Raw genomic sequence first — 14,859 nt, 5'->3', positions numbered from 1 at the left:
ACCATTTGCAAGAATAAATGATAAAACGGCAAAACCCATAGACCGATAAATTAATGGTGACAACAACTAACCACCTGTCGAAAATATTGTCCTTGAAGATTGCTAATCGTGCCACATTCTCGATTGATGTGAGAAGCTATCAACAGCTATCGTACAATGTAAGAAAATAGATGCCACATCTAACAGAAATCAGTCTGCATTTTATCAAGGTTAAAGATGTTTTTAACACACGTTTTTTGCAGTATCCGTTCATCATAGAATTAAACGTAACTTTATTAAGAGTCACTTTTACTCCTGTTGAAATTCGGAAAGCATGGCACGTTGTTAACTGTAAGCCGAAAGTCATAATTTAGTTAGGGTGAGTAATCGTAAGGCAATAACAACTTTTTCTTGCGGTTTTCTACGGTTCTCTGGCAAACAAGGCATTTACAGCTTTGAACAAGCCGTTTCCATCTTGTAGAATTCGGTTATTTAAAAGACATAACGCTGAATGACAAACTGTCACACACGTAACTACATTTTGTATGTTACGGTTAGTGTCCGTTGTGACTGTCCTCACTGGAAGCCTGTTCGTAGGCTAACAAAACCGAAGAATCGCAAGCATTTCGCACGAGTTGCAGGCCTTCTACTCACCCTCCCTTAGACAGTAGCACTTTGTCTTCCCAGTGATCACTTCGAGCCTAGCGTGAAGGAGACATGAAAACAATTTTGTGTTGGCGGTAATTTTGAGTTTATTTTGCTTCGTAAGTGTTCTTAGAAACTATTTTGAGGTATTGCCACCGTATGAAACTACATTTTGGCAATTGTGGAGTTAAATTAAAGTGGTGGTTTGTGGCTAAAAACCTTCGTAAGAGCATGTCAAGTCAAGTGTCATGATGTCCAACAGAATAAAGTTGAGGAAAGCTGCTGAACAAGGCTGACTCCCGAAAACAACGGAACTGCTACATGTAGCTCTAGGAGAGTATGATTTAGCTTTATAATTTTTGTCAAAAAAAGTACGTTTACACTGTTCATTTGTATTTCTTTCAATAGATTTTCCGTATCGATTTGAAATCGTGTTTCCCTGCCATATTCATGAGATAGTTCCGTAAAAGAGTTGTTATGGGGGAGGGAGGGGAGGGGAGGGAAGGGGTGTCAATGTTAGGCCCCCACTTTACCTCGCACCAGAATGGCACTTTTAAATTACTTTGCTATTATTCCAGAAGAGTTATGGTATGGTTTACTTTAAGTAAAATGCTAAAGATAAATGTATAACTATTGACAGTTGCTGAAAAATGTTAAAATTCATTTTTAGGGAAAAAAGTCTGCAAAATGTTGTTCATAGCCAAGTGGCATTTTTTCCACAGTACACTTGTACAAAGCAAGTGCCAGTAAAATTATGGTTGAGATGTGCATTGAAATTCTCTCTGATTTTTCAGTCTTAAAAAACAGCTTAAATTGCATTCTTTTTTTAAAGAAAAAAGCTGGTAGACATCCTGCCTAAGTATTTTAGGTGTACCCGTACTGTGGACAAATCTTAACTGAACTTTTAAACTACATATGCTGCCATGCCATGTAAACTATTGTCAGTTAGAATTTAAAAAGTGCATTGAGACTTTGGAATCTTATTGGGTAGAAATGTCACGATTGGTTTTGCTAGTTATATAATTTAATTTTCTAATCAGTAAATGGGTATGTCTTCTCAAAGTGCTTTTTTGGAAACCATTGTTTGGATATCATCCAATTAGATTCAAAGGTTGGCAACTTTTCTGATAATTTTTGTGGCCTGTTAGTTTGCTATAAATTATTAATCTTTTGATAAACATGGAGACCACTAAAACTGAACAGCGGTCATTAAAGATTTCAACATAATTATCTTTTATATATACTTTAGAAAGAAATCTACATGTACAGTGGAATCTCGATTTTTCAAACCCTCATTTTTTCGAACCTTCCAATAACTCAAACCAAAGTCGTTTCCCTCTCCTCAATCGCACACTGTAATTTTACCCCCAATATCTCAAAATATCCGGTTTTTCGAACCAATTTTCATTTCCCTTAATGGAGGTTCAAAAAATCGGGATTCCACTGTACGTTGCAAAAGTACTGCTAGCGATAAACAATTAACAGTAAGAAACGTGACAGAAAGTTTCATATTTTCAGGTTATTTTGAGAACTTAGCAAAGTATTGCCGACGTAAATATCATTTTGCATTCCTGTCTAGCTAGGTTGATTCCACTTTGGTTCTGTTGTGGTTAACAAGTCATTCTTTGAGGTGCCAAACATTCTTTCATCATTAATCATCTGTACTATGATTGATAGGGAATCGATACTCCAGGAAATACAAAAAACACCAAGCAATGTGAACGGAATGGAAAGATAGAGTCTACTCATGAGAAAATTGACAGCAGAATCCATCAAAAATAATATTTGGATTGTATTTTAGTTCCCTTTTATTTGATGCCACATAACTGAAACTCAAACAGCTTACATGTAACTTGTAATACTGTATAAGATTAAGTAGTACCACTGTTGCACTGAATGGGAACTATTATATGTTTATTAATAATTTAATATGGGGATTTCGGTGAAGTACACAATATTAACAGTTATCATTACATAGTATTTTCAATATGTGTTATTTACTCCTGTTTTTGGGCAATGTCAGGGTTAAATAAGTGTCTTAGTCACTTGAGATTACTTACGAACAACCCATTCTTTTTCGATCTCAAATTAAGAATAGTACATTTCTGTTGAAGTAAGATTATTGGTAAATGAAAAGGGAATAGACAATGAACCAGAAGTATGTTCTTATTATAAGCAAACTAAGTGGATGAACTAATGGTAGTTTAATGTAACATTCCTGCGGTCACATTATGATAATTTTGCTGTAGCTGCATGAAAAATTATACACAAAAATTATGTTGTAAAATTGGGCTCCTGGTTCAACAACATGCAGTGTTACAGTGTTGATAAGTTAACCTTAAAGCTATTTGCCAGTTAAAAGTAATTAAAAACAATATTATTGTCATGCCCAGAATGGAACTGTAATTCAATTATGCCTATTTTCTATTCGTTTCCTTTCTCTTTAGCAGCTATAATTGATAATCACAACAAATGCCTTTTGTGTAGGCTGCGCTTAATGAAAAGTGACATTCCATTGCTCACTTGTTCTAATACATGTAGTTTCTCAAAAAGGAGTTATCCAGTTCTAGCTGTCTGACTGTTGTGGCAAATTTCTCACTTTGCTTATGAGAAGATGAAAACTTAACAGTGATAAAACATGATTTCTTCCTTGAAAGACTTATCTGTTGTTTAATAGCATGACTGTGCTCTTGTGGCTTTTCGTAAGCAGCTATGGTTTTACAACATAGTTACCACTCTAACTTCCTAATAAACATGTCACTCTTCAGTACTCATAATTGATAATTTACGAGCCGCGGAAATTAAAAAGATTTGTAAACATGAACAGCATAGTTTGAGTTTTCTAACTTTTGTGTGGTTTATAGATAAAAACAGAACCTTAATGATAAAACATCTTCAGCGACTTGCATGGTTTGCATTGTTGTGGCTTTTCTGGGTAGTGAGCATGTTGCCTGAGTGGGAGTGCCGGGAAGGAAGGTCATGATGGGTTGGCCAAGTGTGGCAAAATGACTGAGAGCCAAATATTGTCTTGTCCGGCCTGTCACCTAACTCAGTCAGTAAGTATTTATCAAACCACCTTTATTAAGCTAGGATGGGCAGCTCTTTTCCAGACTGGCTCATATCAATCTGTCTGGCCCTACCAAGGTCAGCTCACGGTGTAATTATTGTTTTATACACCCTGGAATGTAAATGTCCCATTCCCATATGGTGACCTGCATACTTAATTTCAGGTTGTTATTACATGGTATGTGTATTGTAGAGGTGGAAATTACATGTGCATGGTTTGCTCAGTTCTTGATTTTCATATAATATCTGGACAGACAGGAGCTCAGAATGGTATGGAAAATGCAGCCAAATGTTGTAGAAGCACACTGACTGTCACTTGGGACAACATTGCTTTCGGTGGCATTTTTCTTTGGTAAGGCAAACATTCTACTTTTTTTTTTTTTAGATAAATGGCACTCTATTTACTATAAGGTCCCTTAATTTAGAATTCTTGATTACAGCGTCATTTAGTCTGAGGAGTCAGCTTAATTGGCCAGAAAAGGCAAAATTTGTCAAAATATGCTGAGTAGGGTGTGAATGTGGTTCTTAAAAAATTGTATACACACCAATCAATTTCCAGTTTCCCTATGCGTACGTGCCCTTTTAAAAATAAGTTTTAAGTACTGCGGTTTTAAAACTAGGTCTTTAATTTTGATGTGCTTTAACAATAAGTTTATTCAAAGTCAGACAACTCAGTTTCAATATAAGCTGCATGGTCACAAGTCACCCAGTGGTTCACCATTCAGTTTATCTACAAATGCTTCTGGCACTTGCAACTGTGATTTCTAAAAATGTACTCTTACAGTAAGTCTCAGTTTTCTCATGGTCTTTGCTGGTAGGATTCCTAGTTTACTAGGATTCCTAGTTTAGATTATAGATTAATTCAAAAACAATTTTGGGTGACAGAACAAGAATAAAATCTTGTTGTGTGTGGGATTTTGAGGGAAGTTTGTAAACTAATAATATCATAAGGGAGATAAAATAAGGTTACTTGCAGCAGCATGACCTGTGCCTCCACGGGGGGATATATAGCTCATATAAGGGAGTACCCTCCCCCCCCCCCCCCCCCCCAATGTGTGTTTTACGGATCTATATGTTTACAATAAGCTTATGATTAGAAAAAAAAACAATTGGAGTCATCTGTTTTGATAGTCTGGATTGACAGACTGTAAATCGTATATAATACAGCATTATCATAAATTAGTGCACAATGTCACAGGATGACACAGCATTGGGAATTCAGATAAAAAAGGAAATGTGATTGTACTTGCTTTTCAAGCATGCTTGTAAGCAATCAGTCAAAACTGTTGTAAAGTGTTCTATGTACAGTGTGTATGTGCCAGTAATCAAGCAGCACTTCTAATAAAAGCAGGGTTGCCTCATTCAGGGAAAAGTCAGGGAAAATCAGACTTTTTTTCAAGGTCAGAGAAAATTCAGAGAAATTTGTATCAGGTCAAGGAATTTCTAAATCCAGGAAATTTTATCTCCAGTATAAATTGTTTTATTTCAATTTTACGCGTAGTCAAGGCAATTTTGTATTAAAAATTACCTTTAAATCATCTGAAAATTGCTTTACAGTCATTGAAAAGTCAGAGAAGCATTTGGTGGCAACCTGAAAAGAGAATGTAAACATAAACGAGCTGCATATTTCTTTTATGGGTTAGAAGCAAAATAGTTTCAGTGTTCTTTCATGCACATGAAGTGCTGCATGCGGTATAAGTTACTTTTTCAACTTGCTGAAATGTGTGCTTTTATGGCTCACAAATGCCAGGTTTGTACAGTGCCCAGGTTTCCTCCACTCTGGTAAAGTTTACACACTTGTTCTTGGTTTGTAATTTCCTGTGCTGTTTTTGTTATGTGAGCTTTGCCTCACAAACATGTATCGGGTTTGTGCAGGGAAACAGACCATATTGTATTCTCGGTATTTGACTGGAACTACCTTGCAGTAGAGGCTCATGTGGGCAAATATCATTATCATTATTTGCATTTGAATAGTACTCCCTGCATTAGCCTCAGTTGCAAGCTAGTTCCAGTTCAATGCTTAGCCTGCAAACAGGCTCTCATTTTTGGTGGCACGAGCAAAGCCGTCAGCGAATGAAGCAAGAGTCACTGAGCAAAGCATTAGCCAGTGAGAATGAGAGCCTGCACGAATGCTATTGTTTTCTGAATACAGCCCCTCCAAAGGTGTCAAGATTTTGACAAATCTCTAGCTTAATGTGTCAAATTATTAGCCAATAGAAATTGAGAAAAACATCTAGAAACATGATACCAAATTGCACATGGAGGCCTTAGTTTTAGTTTATGCAAATAGCACTTGTGTTTTGCTGCTCGCAACATTTGACAAATCTTTCAATCTAAGCCAAGTGATTTTCCCTCATCTACCTGATCCTGAATTATCCCAGTTTAAAGTGAGCAAACAGTATTAAACACTGCAGTACCTGAATATTGCCCTTCGCGAACGTTCTTGATCATTACACAAACAGTTGAAATTTAAAACGTTTACCGTATCTAGTTGGCATAACGCAAAAACATCCTTCCTTCTGAGAGACAATTCACAGCTTTTTCTCATTCATGTTTTGGATTGACCAGATTATTTTCTTCAATGGAAAATTTTTGAAAAGCTTTCAGGACAAATCCCACACTTGGATTTTTGGACGCCATGCCCTGTTTGTGTAACTAGATAATCGTTGCTGGTTTTGGTCAGATTAACAGGACCTGTTATTTTTCACCAATCAGAATGCTGCGTTCGTGGGCAAACACGCTGTATTCGGAAAAATATTCATTGCAGGCTCTCTTTTCTCATGCCAGGCCCATCACCAGCTTGCTTCGCTCTCTGACTCATCTCTCGCTACTTTGCTCATGGACTTTGCTCCTGCCGCAACGTATGCTCTCAGGCTATCCAATACTGAGAATATGAATAATTAATGGTCTGTTCCCTAATGTTAACTCTTGGCTACCTTTAGCTTGTGTGATTCAGTGTTCTTTGTGTGTAATATTCCTTAATGTTTCAGCTCTGTGCAGCTGCTACTCCCTCTGCTCCACTTTAGTTAATTGCACACTTGCATTTTGCTGGGTAGTATTTAGTGATGTTTTTGTTATGTGTGCTTTTTAATTGCCTTGCTAGTGCTGGATTTGTGCAGTTCCATTCCCCGGCTTGAAAATTTTTTTGCTTGCTCAATTGTTTGGTTTGTACTGTTCAGTAATGTGTTCCCCTATCTATTAATAATAAAACAAATATTTTATGGATGACCCATCAGTGTATTAAACACTGTTATCAAAGGAGTCCCGTAAAAAAAAAAAACTGTAGTGAAAATGAGGTAAAAGTGGCATACAAAATTAGTAAAAATGTTGACTTAAGCATTTGAAATTGAAGCCTTGAAGTTATGGAATCTAAATTTGATTGGTAGTTCATTAAAAGTCTTGGCTCCTCTTCTTCCCAAATTCAAGGTGAACTTTAGGTATTTTCACTGATAAATCATTGTTCCTTGTGTTCTTAGAGTGAAGTGATCTTTCAAGGTAGGTCTTAAAGGGGGTGCAAATGTTATTTTGAAGACAGCAGAAGACAAACTGACTGCCTTTGCACTTGATTAATTAAGTTCTCTGCTGATGGTAGTTTTAGCTTGTCTCCCCCAGTGCCTTTATTGTTTTCCCTCTTCCAACAATAGCCTGAAAGGGTGTCTAATGCCTTAATTGGATTACTGATGCTCAGGCTGCCATCTCTTGGTTGGGTTTTCAAGTTTTCTCCCCACCCCCACAATATTTGCTTTTCCTTTAGCATGTCAGCCTTTAGCTCTGATATTTTAATCTGTTGATTTTACCGCTCAAGGGCTGGTAGCTCTGCACAGCTTTAGAGCTGAGGTAGCCTATCACTCTAGCCTTGTTTAGCATCCACATTCCTTTGGCCCAAACCCTAGTGGCATCATATTCTGTCTTCACAGCCTAACCCATTTCACTGTTGCCTTTCCCTGAAGTCCTTAATCTTATTAATTTCAGTTTCGGGTGGCTAGGAGTTTCTAGGTTATGTTTGGGGCCTTGCTTTTGAGTATTCTGAGCATTGTCAATTGTTTCGGGTCTTTAGGCTAAAAATTAACTTCAGGGCACAGAGCGTTTTTCCATCTCTGTCGCTCAAATACTGGAAAAATAATTTACTGCTTTATAAGGCATTTGAAATTTTTTCTGAAAAATTATCTGCTCTAAAGTAGTGAAGAAACAATGGGCCTTTTGCCACATGAAAGAAGGCAAAGTATCTTGGGAATCACTTAATATGTGCTTGTGGTAATAGTACATTATGGAAAACTGTTGCACACAGTTAGAAGAGATGGAAAAGCTGATCACAACAATAATGAACAACTTGTACAAAATAATTATCATATACCTGAGAGGATCACTGTAAGAGAGAACTGTAAGAGAGAATACCATAAGAGAGAACATTTTTTCTTCACTAATGGTTTTTAATTTGCGTTGTTCAATTTTTAGCACACTGAGGTGGAGATCATAACACTGAAGTACTTGTTACTGAAGGACACACAATGAGGTCATGACATGTATGAAGCTGCATCATAAGCTGGAAACAACACTAGAGGCCTACATTGCCACCCTACCCCTCAAACCTGCAGGTAATTACAACTTGAACTTCATCTACATTGTAAAAGCTGTCCATCCCAGGTATAGGTTGGGGTCTTCTCTTAATAACCTACAGGGTGTACATCTGTACCTGCTGCTGGGCAGGGTCCAATTTCAAGCCTTGTAGTCTGAACTGGTTGTACCTGTATACTCTGACCATACATGACATTTGCAGATACAGTTGAATCCATTTTTTTCAAGCCCCCAATTTTTCCAACCTAGTCCCCTCATTGTTTGAAGCAATTTTTAGTTCTCTTGGCAAATCTTTAGTAGAAATGTAACCTTGATTTTTTTAGCTCCAGATATTTAGAGCCACTCCCCATTCTCCCAGCTGGTTCAAAAAAACAATCAGGATTGCATGCAGTATACTTAAAAATTTACAACCAAATTTTGGTGATATGTATTTCTGCAGAAGGTTTCTGTAGATGAGGACTACTTTCTTTTAATTTTACCCTGGGGGCTAAAACAGTTTAAACTTCTGAAGAGTACTACAGGTCTTACAAGTTAAACCACTTATTTGGCTTCTATGTCATGTAGGAGCAAATACACGCCAAGGTAGCCATTGAACTGTATAATATCTTTATTAACATTAAACTTCTGTAGATAAAATACTATCATAGGCTATCCATGTACATAACATTCCCTGTCGAAGGTTTATTGCAAAAAGTTCAATTTATTCCCTGAAACAGCAATGTCTCATTTCAGATACAGGTCAAGAAAAACATCACAGTGATGTCAGTGTCACTTAAACAACAACTTAATTACACTTAGAACAGTTCACTTTTTTGTCTCGCAAAACGTCACGTATAGCAATGCTTTCTCTTAAAGGAAAGTCTCCGTGATTGGAGCGCTTGCTTCCCAATTCTCTGTCTCTGGGATGAAGTCATCGAGGAACATTTCCCTGATTGCAGCGCTTTCCTCCCAGTTTTCTGTCTCTATGATGACCTCATCATAACTTAATTCTCGAGAAGCCTCCCATATTGCGAACTCATCGTCATCAAAGTCCAGGATGGGAAACAGGGGCGGCTGGGGCACCGCCTTGTTCATGTCATTCTGTGAGCGCACTCGACGCAGATTTTCCCGCCATTTTTTGGCTTTTTCCTTTGGATCACCGCACTGCAGATCATTCCGAAAGAAATTTGCCTTCCTTTCCATGGCTTGCAGTTTTTCCTCTAGCGCCATTTTACGAATGCCACATTCACTGTAAAAAGAAACAACGTGTTTTTAATTTAAGGCAGTTTATCTATGTACCCGGGGGTGAATAATATTGAAATGATTTGTAAGTTACTTAGCGCTAGGCAGTGGTGCGTAAATTTGTTCGTGTCTGAAAGATAACTAACTGTACATCTTACTACGATACGATTATGAAATTATTTTTTTAGGAAATTGAAATTTAAGACATAGGTTTCCCCACAGATGCAAGATGAATTGCAGTCTCGCTATCTGTCTACTGACGAAGGCCAAAAATATCCTTCCAGTAAATACGTGCTGTAAGAGTTTGAATGATACGCTGCCGATTTGCTCTATTTAAAATTCTTAGTTTTCCAGTCTCGTATTATTTTGTTGTTAGTTTTTCATACTCACATGATCTCAGACATCAACATCTGGCGCTTTTCTAAAGCTTGCCCCAGTCTACTCTCAGTGAGTTCTACTTGAGCCATCAGATGACTTCTGGTGTTTCTCGTCATCTCTTGCTTTTCCTCTGCAGCTCTTTGTCGCTGCTCGCATAACTCTACAGTGCTCCTGTGTGCAAACATGGAAACAGTTCGCATGCCAATTACAAAGTTATTGTAAGACTTGGTTTCTTGCGCAAAACTTTCATATACAGTGTATATCGTGAGAACCTTAGTTGTTTGATAGTCGAATTTTCATTAAAAGCTAGAAAAGACGGAGGGACAGCGCGATGTTTTTTCTTGACAAAGGAACGGGAAAAATGAACACATCTAGTGAACTAATTTGAATCACAATAAATTCTTACCTTGTTGTTTGAATATCTTCCTCAATTATTCTGATTGTTTCATGTAAATTGTAGAGTTCATTTTCCATTTTTCTCCTGCGGGAAAACAAACATATCTGTTATCCGTAAAAACAACAGCAACAAAGAACTGAAAACTAAGCTAACAAGCATTTATAACGATTCTCACCTGGACTTGACTTTTCTTTGACTGGAACCAAAACAGTTTAAACTTCTTACGAATCGTAAAACACCCATACTCACAAATTTGAGAATAAAATATCAGGAGAAAATTTAACGCGCAACCTGAACAGTGTTTTTCAGCGAATGTGTCTACGTACGTTGAGTGACTATATTGTGATGTTTTTAACACGTCACGCTCGCGCTCGTGCTCGCGCAAGTTAAGGTTATTGCCATTCTCCAAACAAAAGCTATTTGGGGTGGAAAATGTGGAACCTTCCTAATTAATTGGCCTGAGGATAAAAACAGTTGTCAACGCTTACACTATTTCACCTGAACTAAAATAATGAAAATAGCAGCATCCCTCGACTGAAGTGTTAGCGTCAGTCGATTGTGATGGCACGCGCGCTCGGGCTCGCGCGAGTTAACGCGGCTCTTTTGCAGATGAAGATGGCTTGAATTGAATTTTTACTGTGTTATCATCTCACGATAAATTTGTAATCATTCCTGAAGGAGTAAATCGAAAGATTTCAAATCTGCACAGTTGCTTTGAAAAAGCCATGTATTGCTGTGGGAATTTGAGAACTTAAGGACAAATTAAGAGAGCTGTCACCGCGTATATCGTGGTTGTGTTCTGTTTTCTGAGAAAACTGTGCTTTCTTTTACGTATAACTTGTGTAAAAGGGAAGGAATGGAAGTAACCATTAAGCAATGACAGTTCTGTCCCGTTCCTACGTCGAAAAAAAAAAAACAACTGTTCTTTATTTTTGACAATCTTCTGTTCAAATATTCCTTGAACGTGCATGGATGCTGCGATTTCAGGGTTTAGGCAAAAGGGTCAGAAAAATCTATCATTCTTTGACATTTCGCCTGGAAACCTGTTTCGATCTGGCGCAGGACAAGAGTTTATTGGGTTTTAACGGAATATCCCAACTCACTTTTAACAGAGGAACCTCACCCATTATGTAATGGAATATCCCTACTCACTTTTGAAGGGTGAATCCCCACCCCACACCCCCACACCCCCCTACCCCGCGCGGCGAGGGATTGGTTGGGTACGTTTACAGAAGTTTCATGTAGTGTTAGTATTTTCTATTCTGGCTCGCAAGTGCGATTATAAAAACCTTTTTTGACTTTAAAGCTGATTCCATTGTATCAATCCTGCTGATATTTATGATGAAAAAGTGTGACCAGGAGGTCATGATCACAAAGACATTGGAAACATTGGACAGAGTGGATGGAGGGCGTGGTATTTTGCTGTTGTGAGTAAACCCTTTGTATTCTTTTTCACTTTCTTTAGTATTGTGCTTTTAAATTTCTCCTTTCAATATTGATACATGGCAATCTTCGTTCTTTCCAAAGTGATTTATATTCGCTAGTTGTGCAATCTCATACTTACCAGCTGTCAGTACAATGTAACTATGATGGTTTTTGATCACAATACACCTTATTCCAAAATGGCAGCCAGTTTAGTATTCCTTTGTTTACATAGTAATTAGCCCTCTTTGCCTCGTCAACATGTACAAAATACAAAAGAATTTTGAAGTGAAAATGAGGCAAAGAGGGCTAATTAACATGCAAACAAAATAATAATAAATTGGCCGCCATTTTGGAATAAAGTGTATTTGCCATTCAGAAGCCGTGTCAAGTCACTGAACTGGTATGGCTACGATATCATGGTCACTTTCAGGTGAAGTAATTTTTCCGGGAGAAAAATCGAAAAGAGGTTTTACAAATGTTAATCTCGAAATTAAAATTGCTCGTTTGTTTTCTGAAGATTTAACAGGCGCGTCCAGCTAAAAAAAAAGGAAAAATAAAAGGTGAAAAAAAGGTTCTGAGCTGTTATTGAACCTGTGGCCGTCTGGATTGAGGAGCGTCAATGATCTCCACTACACCACACAGTACCTACCTGAAGTTTCGCCACAAACAGTTAATCAAATAATATAGCTTGAGCTATGATTCGTCAATGGTTTCCAAAGGCAATCATTAAGCAATCATAGTTTTTTCGTGGATTGTGAAATGTTTCCAAAAAAAAGTCTAAGAATACAAAACATTTACGATGTTGGATTAAACTTATCATAAATAAACAATAGCCTCCATTTGACGCGAAAATATGCTGGGATAGTTGTCTGCGGACATTATCTGTACCAAAAAGCAAACGATTTTCCGAGAGCGTAGCTCGAAGAAATCTGTGGGCTTTGAACTGTTTTAGCACGGCGAGTTTGAAATCAGCTCGGGCACTTTGCGTGAAAATAGATGTTCCAGAAAGGAAGCGTCTTACTGGAGTCTTTCAAGCTTGGTCTCATAGGTCACGTGTGTGTGCCGCCCTTTATGTTGAATTATTATTCCTCAGTAAGTAAGTTTTATTGGTGTTTCCTAAGTGTTCCTTGTTATTGCTTCGCTTTTTGGTCGTACTGAATATACAATGTAAATAGTGATTAACAATATTGCTGTAACTGAATGCTGGGAAATTGTTTACATTTACTTCAGGTATTCAGTCAAGAAATGCAGTAAGGCTTGGACGAGCTGTTGATGATGTCATTTTGGATTGATCATACACCACGTATATCTTGAGTAACTTGCCGATACGTTAATATATCTACCGTATGTACCAGTGACAGGTTAGATATCTCTTACTTCTGAGAAGTATTTTTTGTTACCGTATTGTGTAGCAAAAACTAATTTTTTAGGAGTTGAAAACTTGGACTTGAAAATAGTATTTTGCTACACTTAACTGTAGAAGGGACGATAACATAACAGAAATGAGGATGGATAGGACTGGGAAAGATTTAGACCGATAACAGTTTTCTTTCCCTAATGTATTTTGGTTTACAAGGCGCGACAAGTTTACCGATACATATTTTCAGAACAGACGTGACTGTTTATGATACAGAAAACCTGCGAAATTCCAAGTCATTCAAATTGTTTATTCCAATAACATTAACAATACATATGATAATTTTATCGACTGTTGTTCTGTTATCAGTTCAATTTACATGCTTTTGTTGTTGTTGACGCACAGCTCGGTTAGGTTAATTTCTAAACTTTCGTTCGTAATTTTTGCAGTAAATCGCTGAATAAAGGTTTATAATTCTATTAACTGTAGTTCTGAGATGTAAGAGCGATTTTTAGAACCTATGAAAATTCATAATTGTATCATCTTTCTCGTGGGTTTTGTAATATCTCTCTTTCGCGTTCGTTTAGCTTATAGTCTAGTTTCACAACTGCAGGTAAAGGCAATCGAGTGTCGTTACACCACACGGTAGGGTAAAACTTTACTGGATTTTGTTAATATTGCCTTTACACAACAAGGCCGCTGTTATCAGAGCAAAATTGCACAAACGCCGCTGTTATCAGGGCAAAATAGCACTAAGTTCGTAAACTAAGATTATATTTTAATCACATCTTGAGAATTTTTGTGGCGGACATATAACGAAGGGTTACGGACTTCGTTTTATTTAGGTCTGATAACGAGTACATTGTTGTTTATTCTACGCGAAAGACGTGTACACTGAAAATAATTGAAAAACTTTTATTGTATTGTCTTTGCAATAATATTACAAAATAAATTAGTTTTATCACTCTACAAATCTGTGTCAGTTTATTCAAAGCTATGCTTGCAAGACTTCTGCAGATGCGTTACAAATGACGAGTTACAGAAAAGTAAAATTTTAATCTTGGGAGGAAAGCAAAAATTGATGTGGAACACCGCCACTACCACTAACTAGCTTTTCTTTTATACTTTATAGCAAGAGTCTAGAGCTCCCATCCTTGTGGTACAAAGGCCTCTAATACGCATGCGCACTAGGTGAGTGTCTTGATTGTAAGAAGTATACTGTATGTTGTAACTGTAACTAACTGATAACTTCGTGTAGTGTAACCCGAAGTTCGAACTTCGGTGTTAAACTTCGCCTTACAAAACACGAAATTACAGTTACTTACAGTCACCACAAACAGTATACTCGACTTCTTACAGCTAAGACGCTCACCTATTACGCATGCGTATTAGAGGCTACAGTACCACAAGGATGAGGACTCTTAAACTTTGCTATAAAGTATAAAAGAAATGCTAGTTAGTGGTGGTGGTGGGGAGGTGGCGGTGTTCCACATCAATTTTTGCCTTCATTCAAGGAGTGAAATTTTTTTTTTGAACACTTCTTGAAACTGGTCATTTTCAAGGCAAACTTATACACAGGAAACGTTTCCCGCCAAAAGACTTAGAAAAATTTTACTCAAGAGTATGATACCAAACGCGCATGCGTAAGTGCAAAGTTGTACCACAAGGATGGGATCTCGAAACTCTTGCTAAAAAGTCAGAAATAAATGCTAATTAGTGGTGGTTTGCCGAGAGGTGGTGGTTTTCCCCATCCTTTTTTGCTTGCCATCCAAGACTGACTTTCATCTTTGGCCTTTATCGAAATTTGTCATTTCTA

At 37.4% G+C, this 14,859-nt stretch overlaps 1 protein-coding gene and 1 long non-coding RNA gene across 3 annotated transcripts; one reads left to right on the top strand and one right to left on the bottom strand.

The window, feature by feature from the left end:
* Positions 1–299: 299 nt before the first annotated feature.
* Positions 300–14,016, top strand: LOC149106113 (uncharacterized). Of its 2 annotated transcripts, none has more exons than XR_016209819.1 (5): positions 300–961; positions 3,945–4,042; positions 8,146–8,285; positions 11,568–11,688; positions 12,917–14,016. It is a non-coding gene; the product is annotated as an uncharacterized LOC149106113 (long non-coding RNA). The 2 variants fall into 2 exon arrangements; XR_016209817.1 differs by lacking the exon at positions 300–961 and adding an exon at positions 1,124–3,680.
* Positions 9,115–10,505, bottom strand: LOC149106114 (uncharacterized). Its single transcript, XM_089298286.1, has 4 exons — positions 10,437–10,505; positions 10,271–10,345; positions 9,877–10,035; positions 9,115–9,493 (listed from the first exon to the last, which is right to left on the bottom strand). Exons 1-4 carry the CDS (start codon positions 10,502–10,504, stop codon positions 9,115–9,117), a joined length of 681 nt encoding a protein of 226 aa, XP_089154412.1. The 5' UTR covers position 10,505.
* Positions 14,017–14,859: the final 843 nt, after the last annotated feature.

The sequence above is a fragment of the Orbicella faveolata genome, unplaced genomic scaffold (assembly GCF_042242905.1).
Source record: "Orbicella faveolata isolate gen_17 unplaced genomic scaffold, um_ofav_v1 contig_3, whole genome shotgun sequence".
In the NCBI taxonomy this organism is placed as follows: domain Eukaryota; kingdom Metazoa; phylum Cnidaria; class Anthozoa; order Scleractinia; family Merulinidae; genus Orbicella; species Orbicella faveolata.
The sequence above is the reverse complement of the archived record's forward strand: the minus strand, read 5'-3'. Positions and strand labels throughout refer to the sequence as shown.

Excerpts from the sequence above, each read along its gene's own strand:
- LOC149106114 (XM_089298286.1), bottom strand. The coding sequence starts at position 10,504 with ATGGGTGTTTTACGATTCGTAAGAAGTTTAAACTGTTTTGGTTCCAGT. Across the intron at positions 10,346-10,436 it reads CAAAGAAAAGTCAAGTCCAG|GAGAAAAATGGAAAATGAAC; the intron begins GTGAGAATCGTT and ends GTTTTCCCGCAG. Across the intron at positions 9,494-9,876 it reads ATGTTGATGTCTGAGATCAT|TGAATGTGGCATTCGTAAAA; the intron begins GTGAGTATGAAA and ends TTCTTTTTACAG.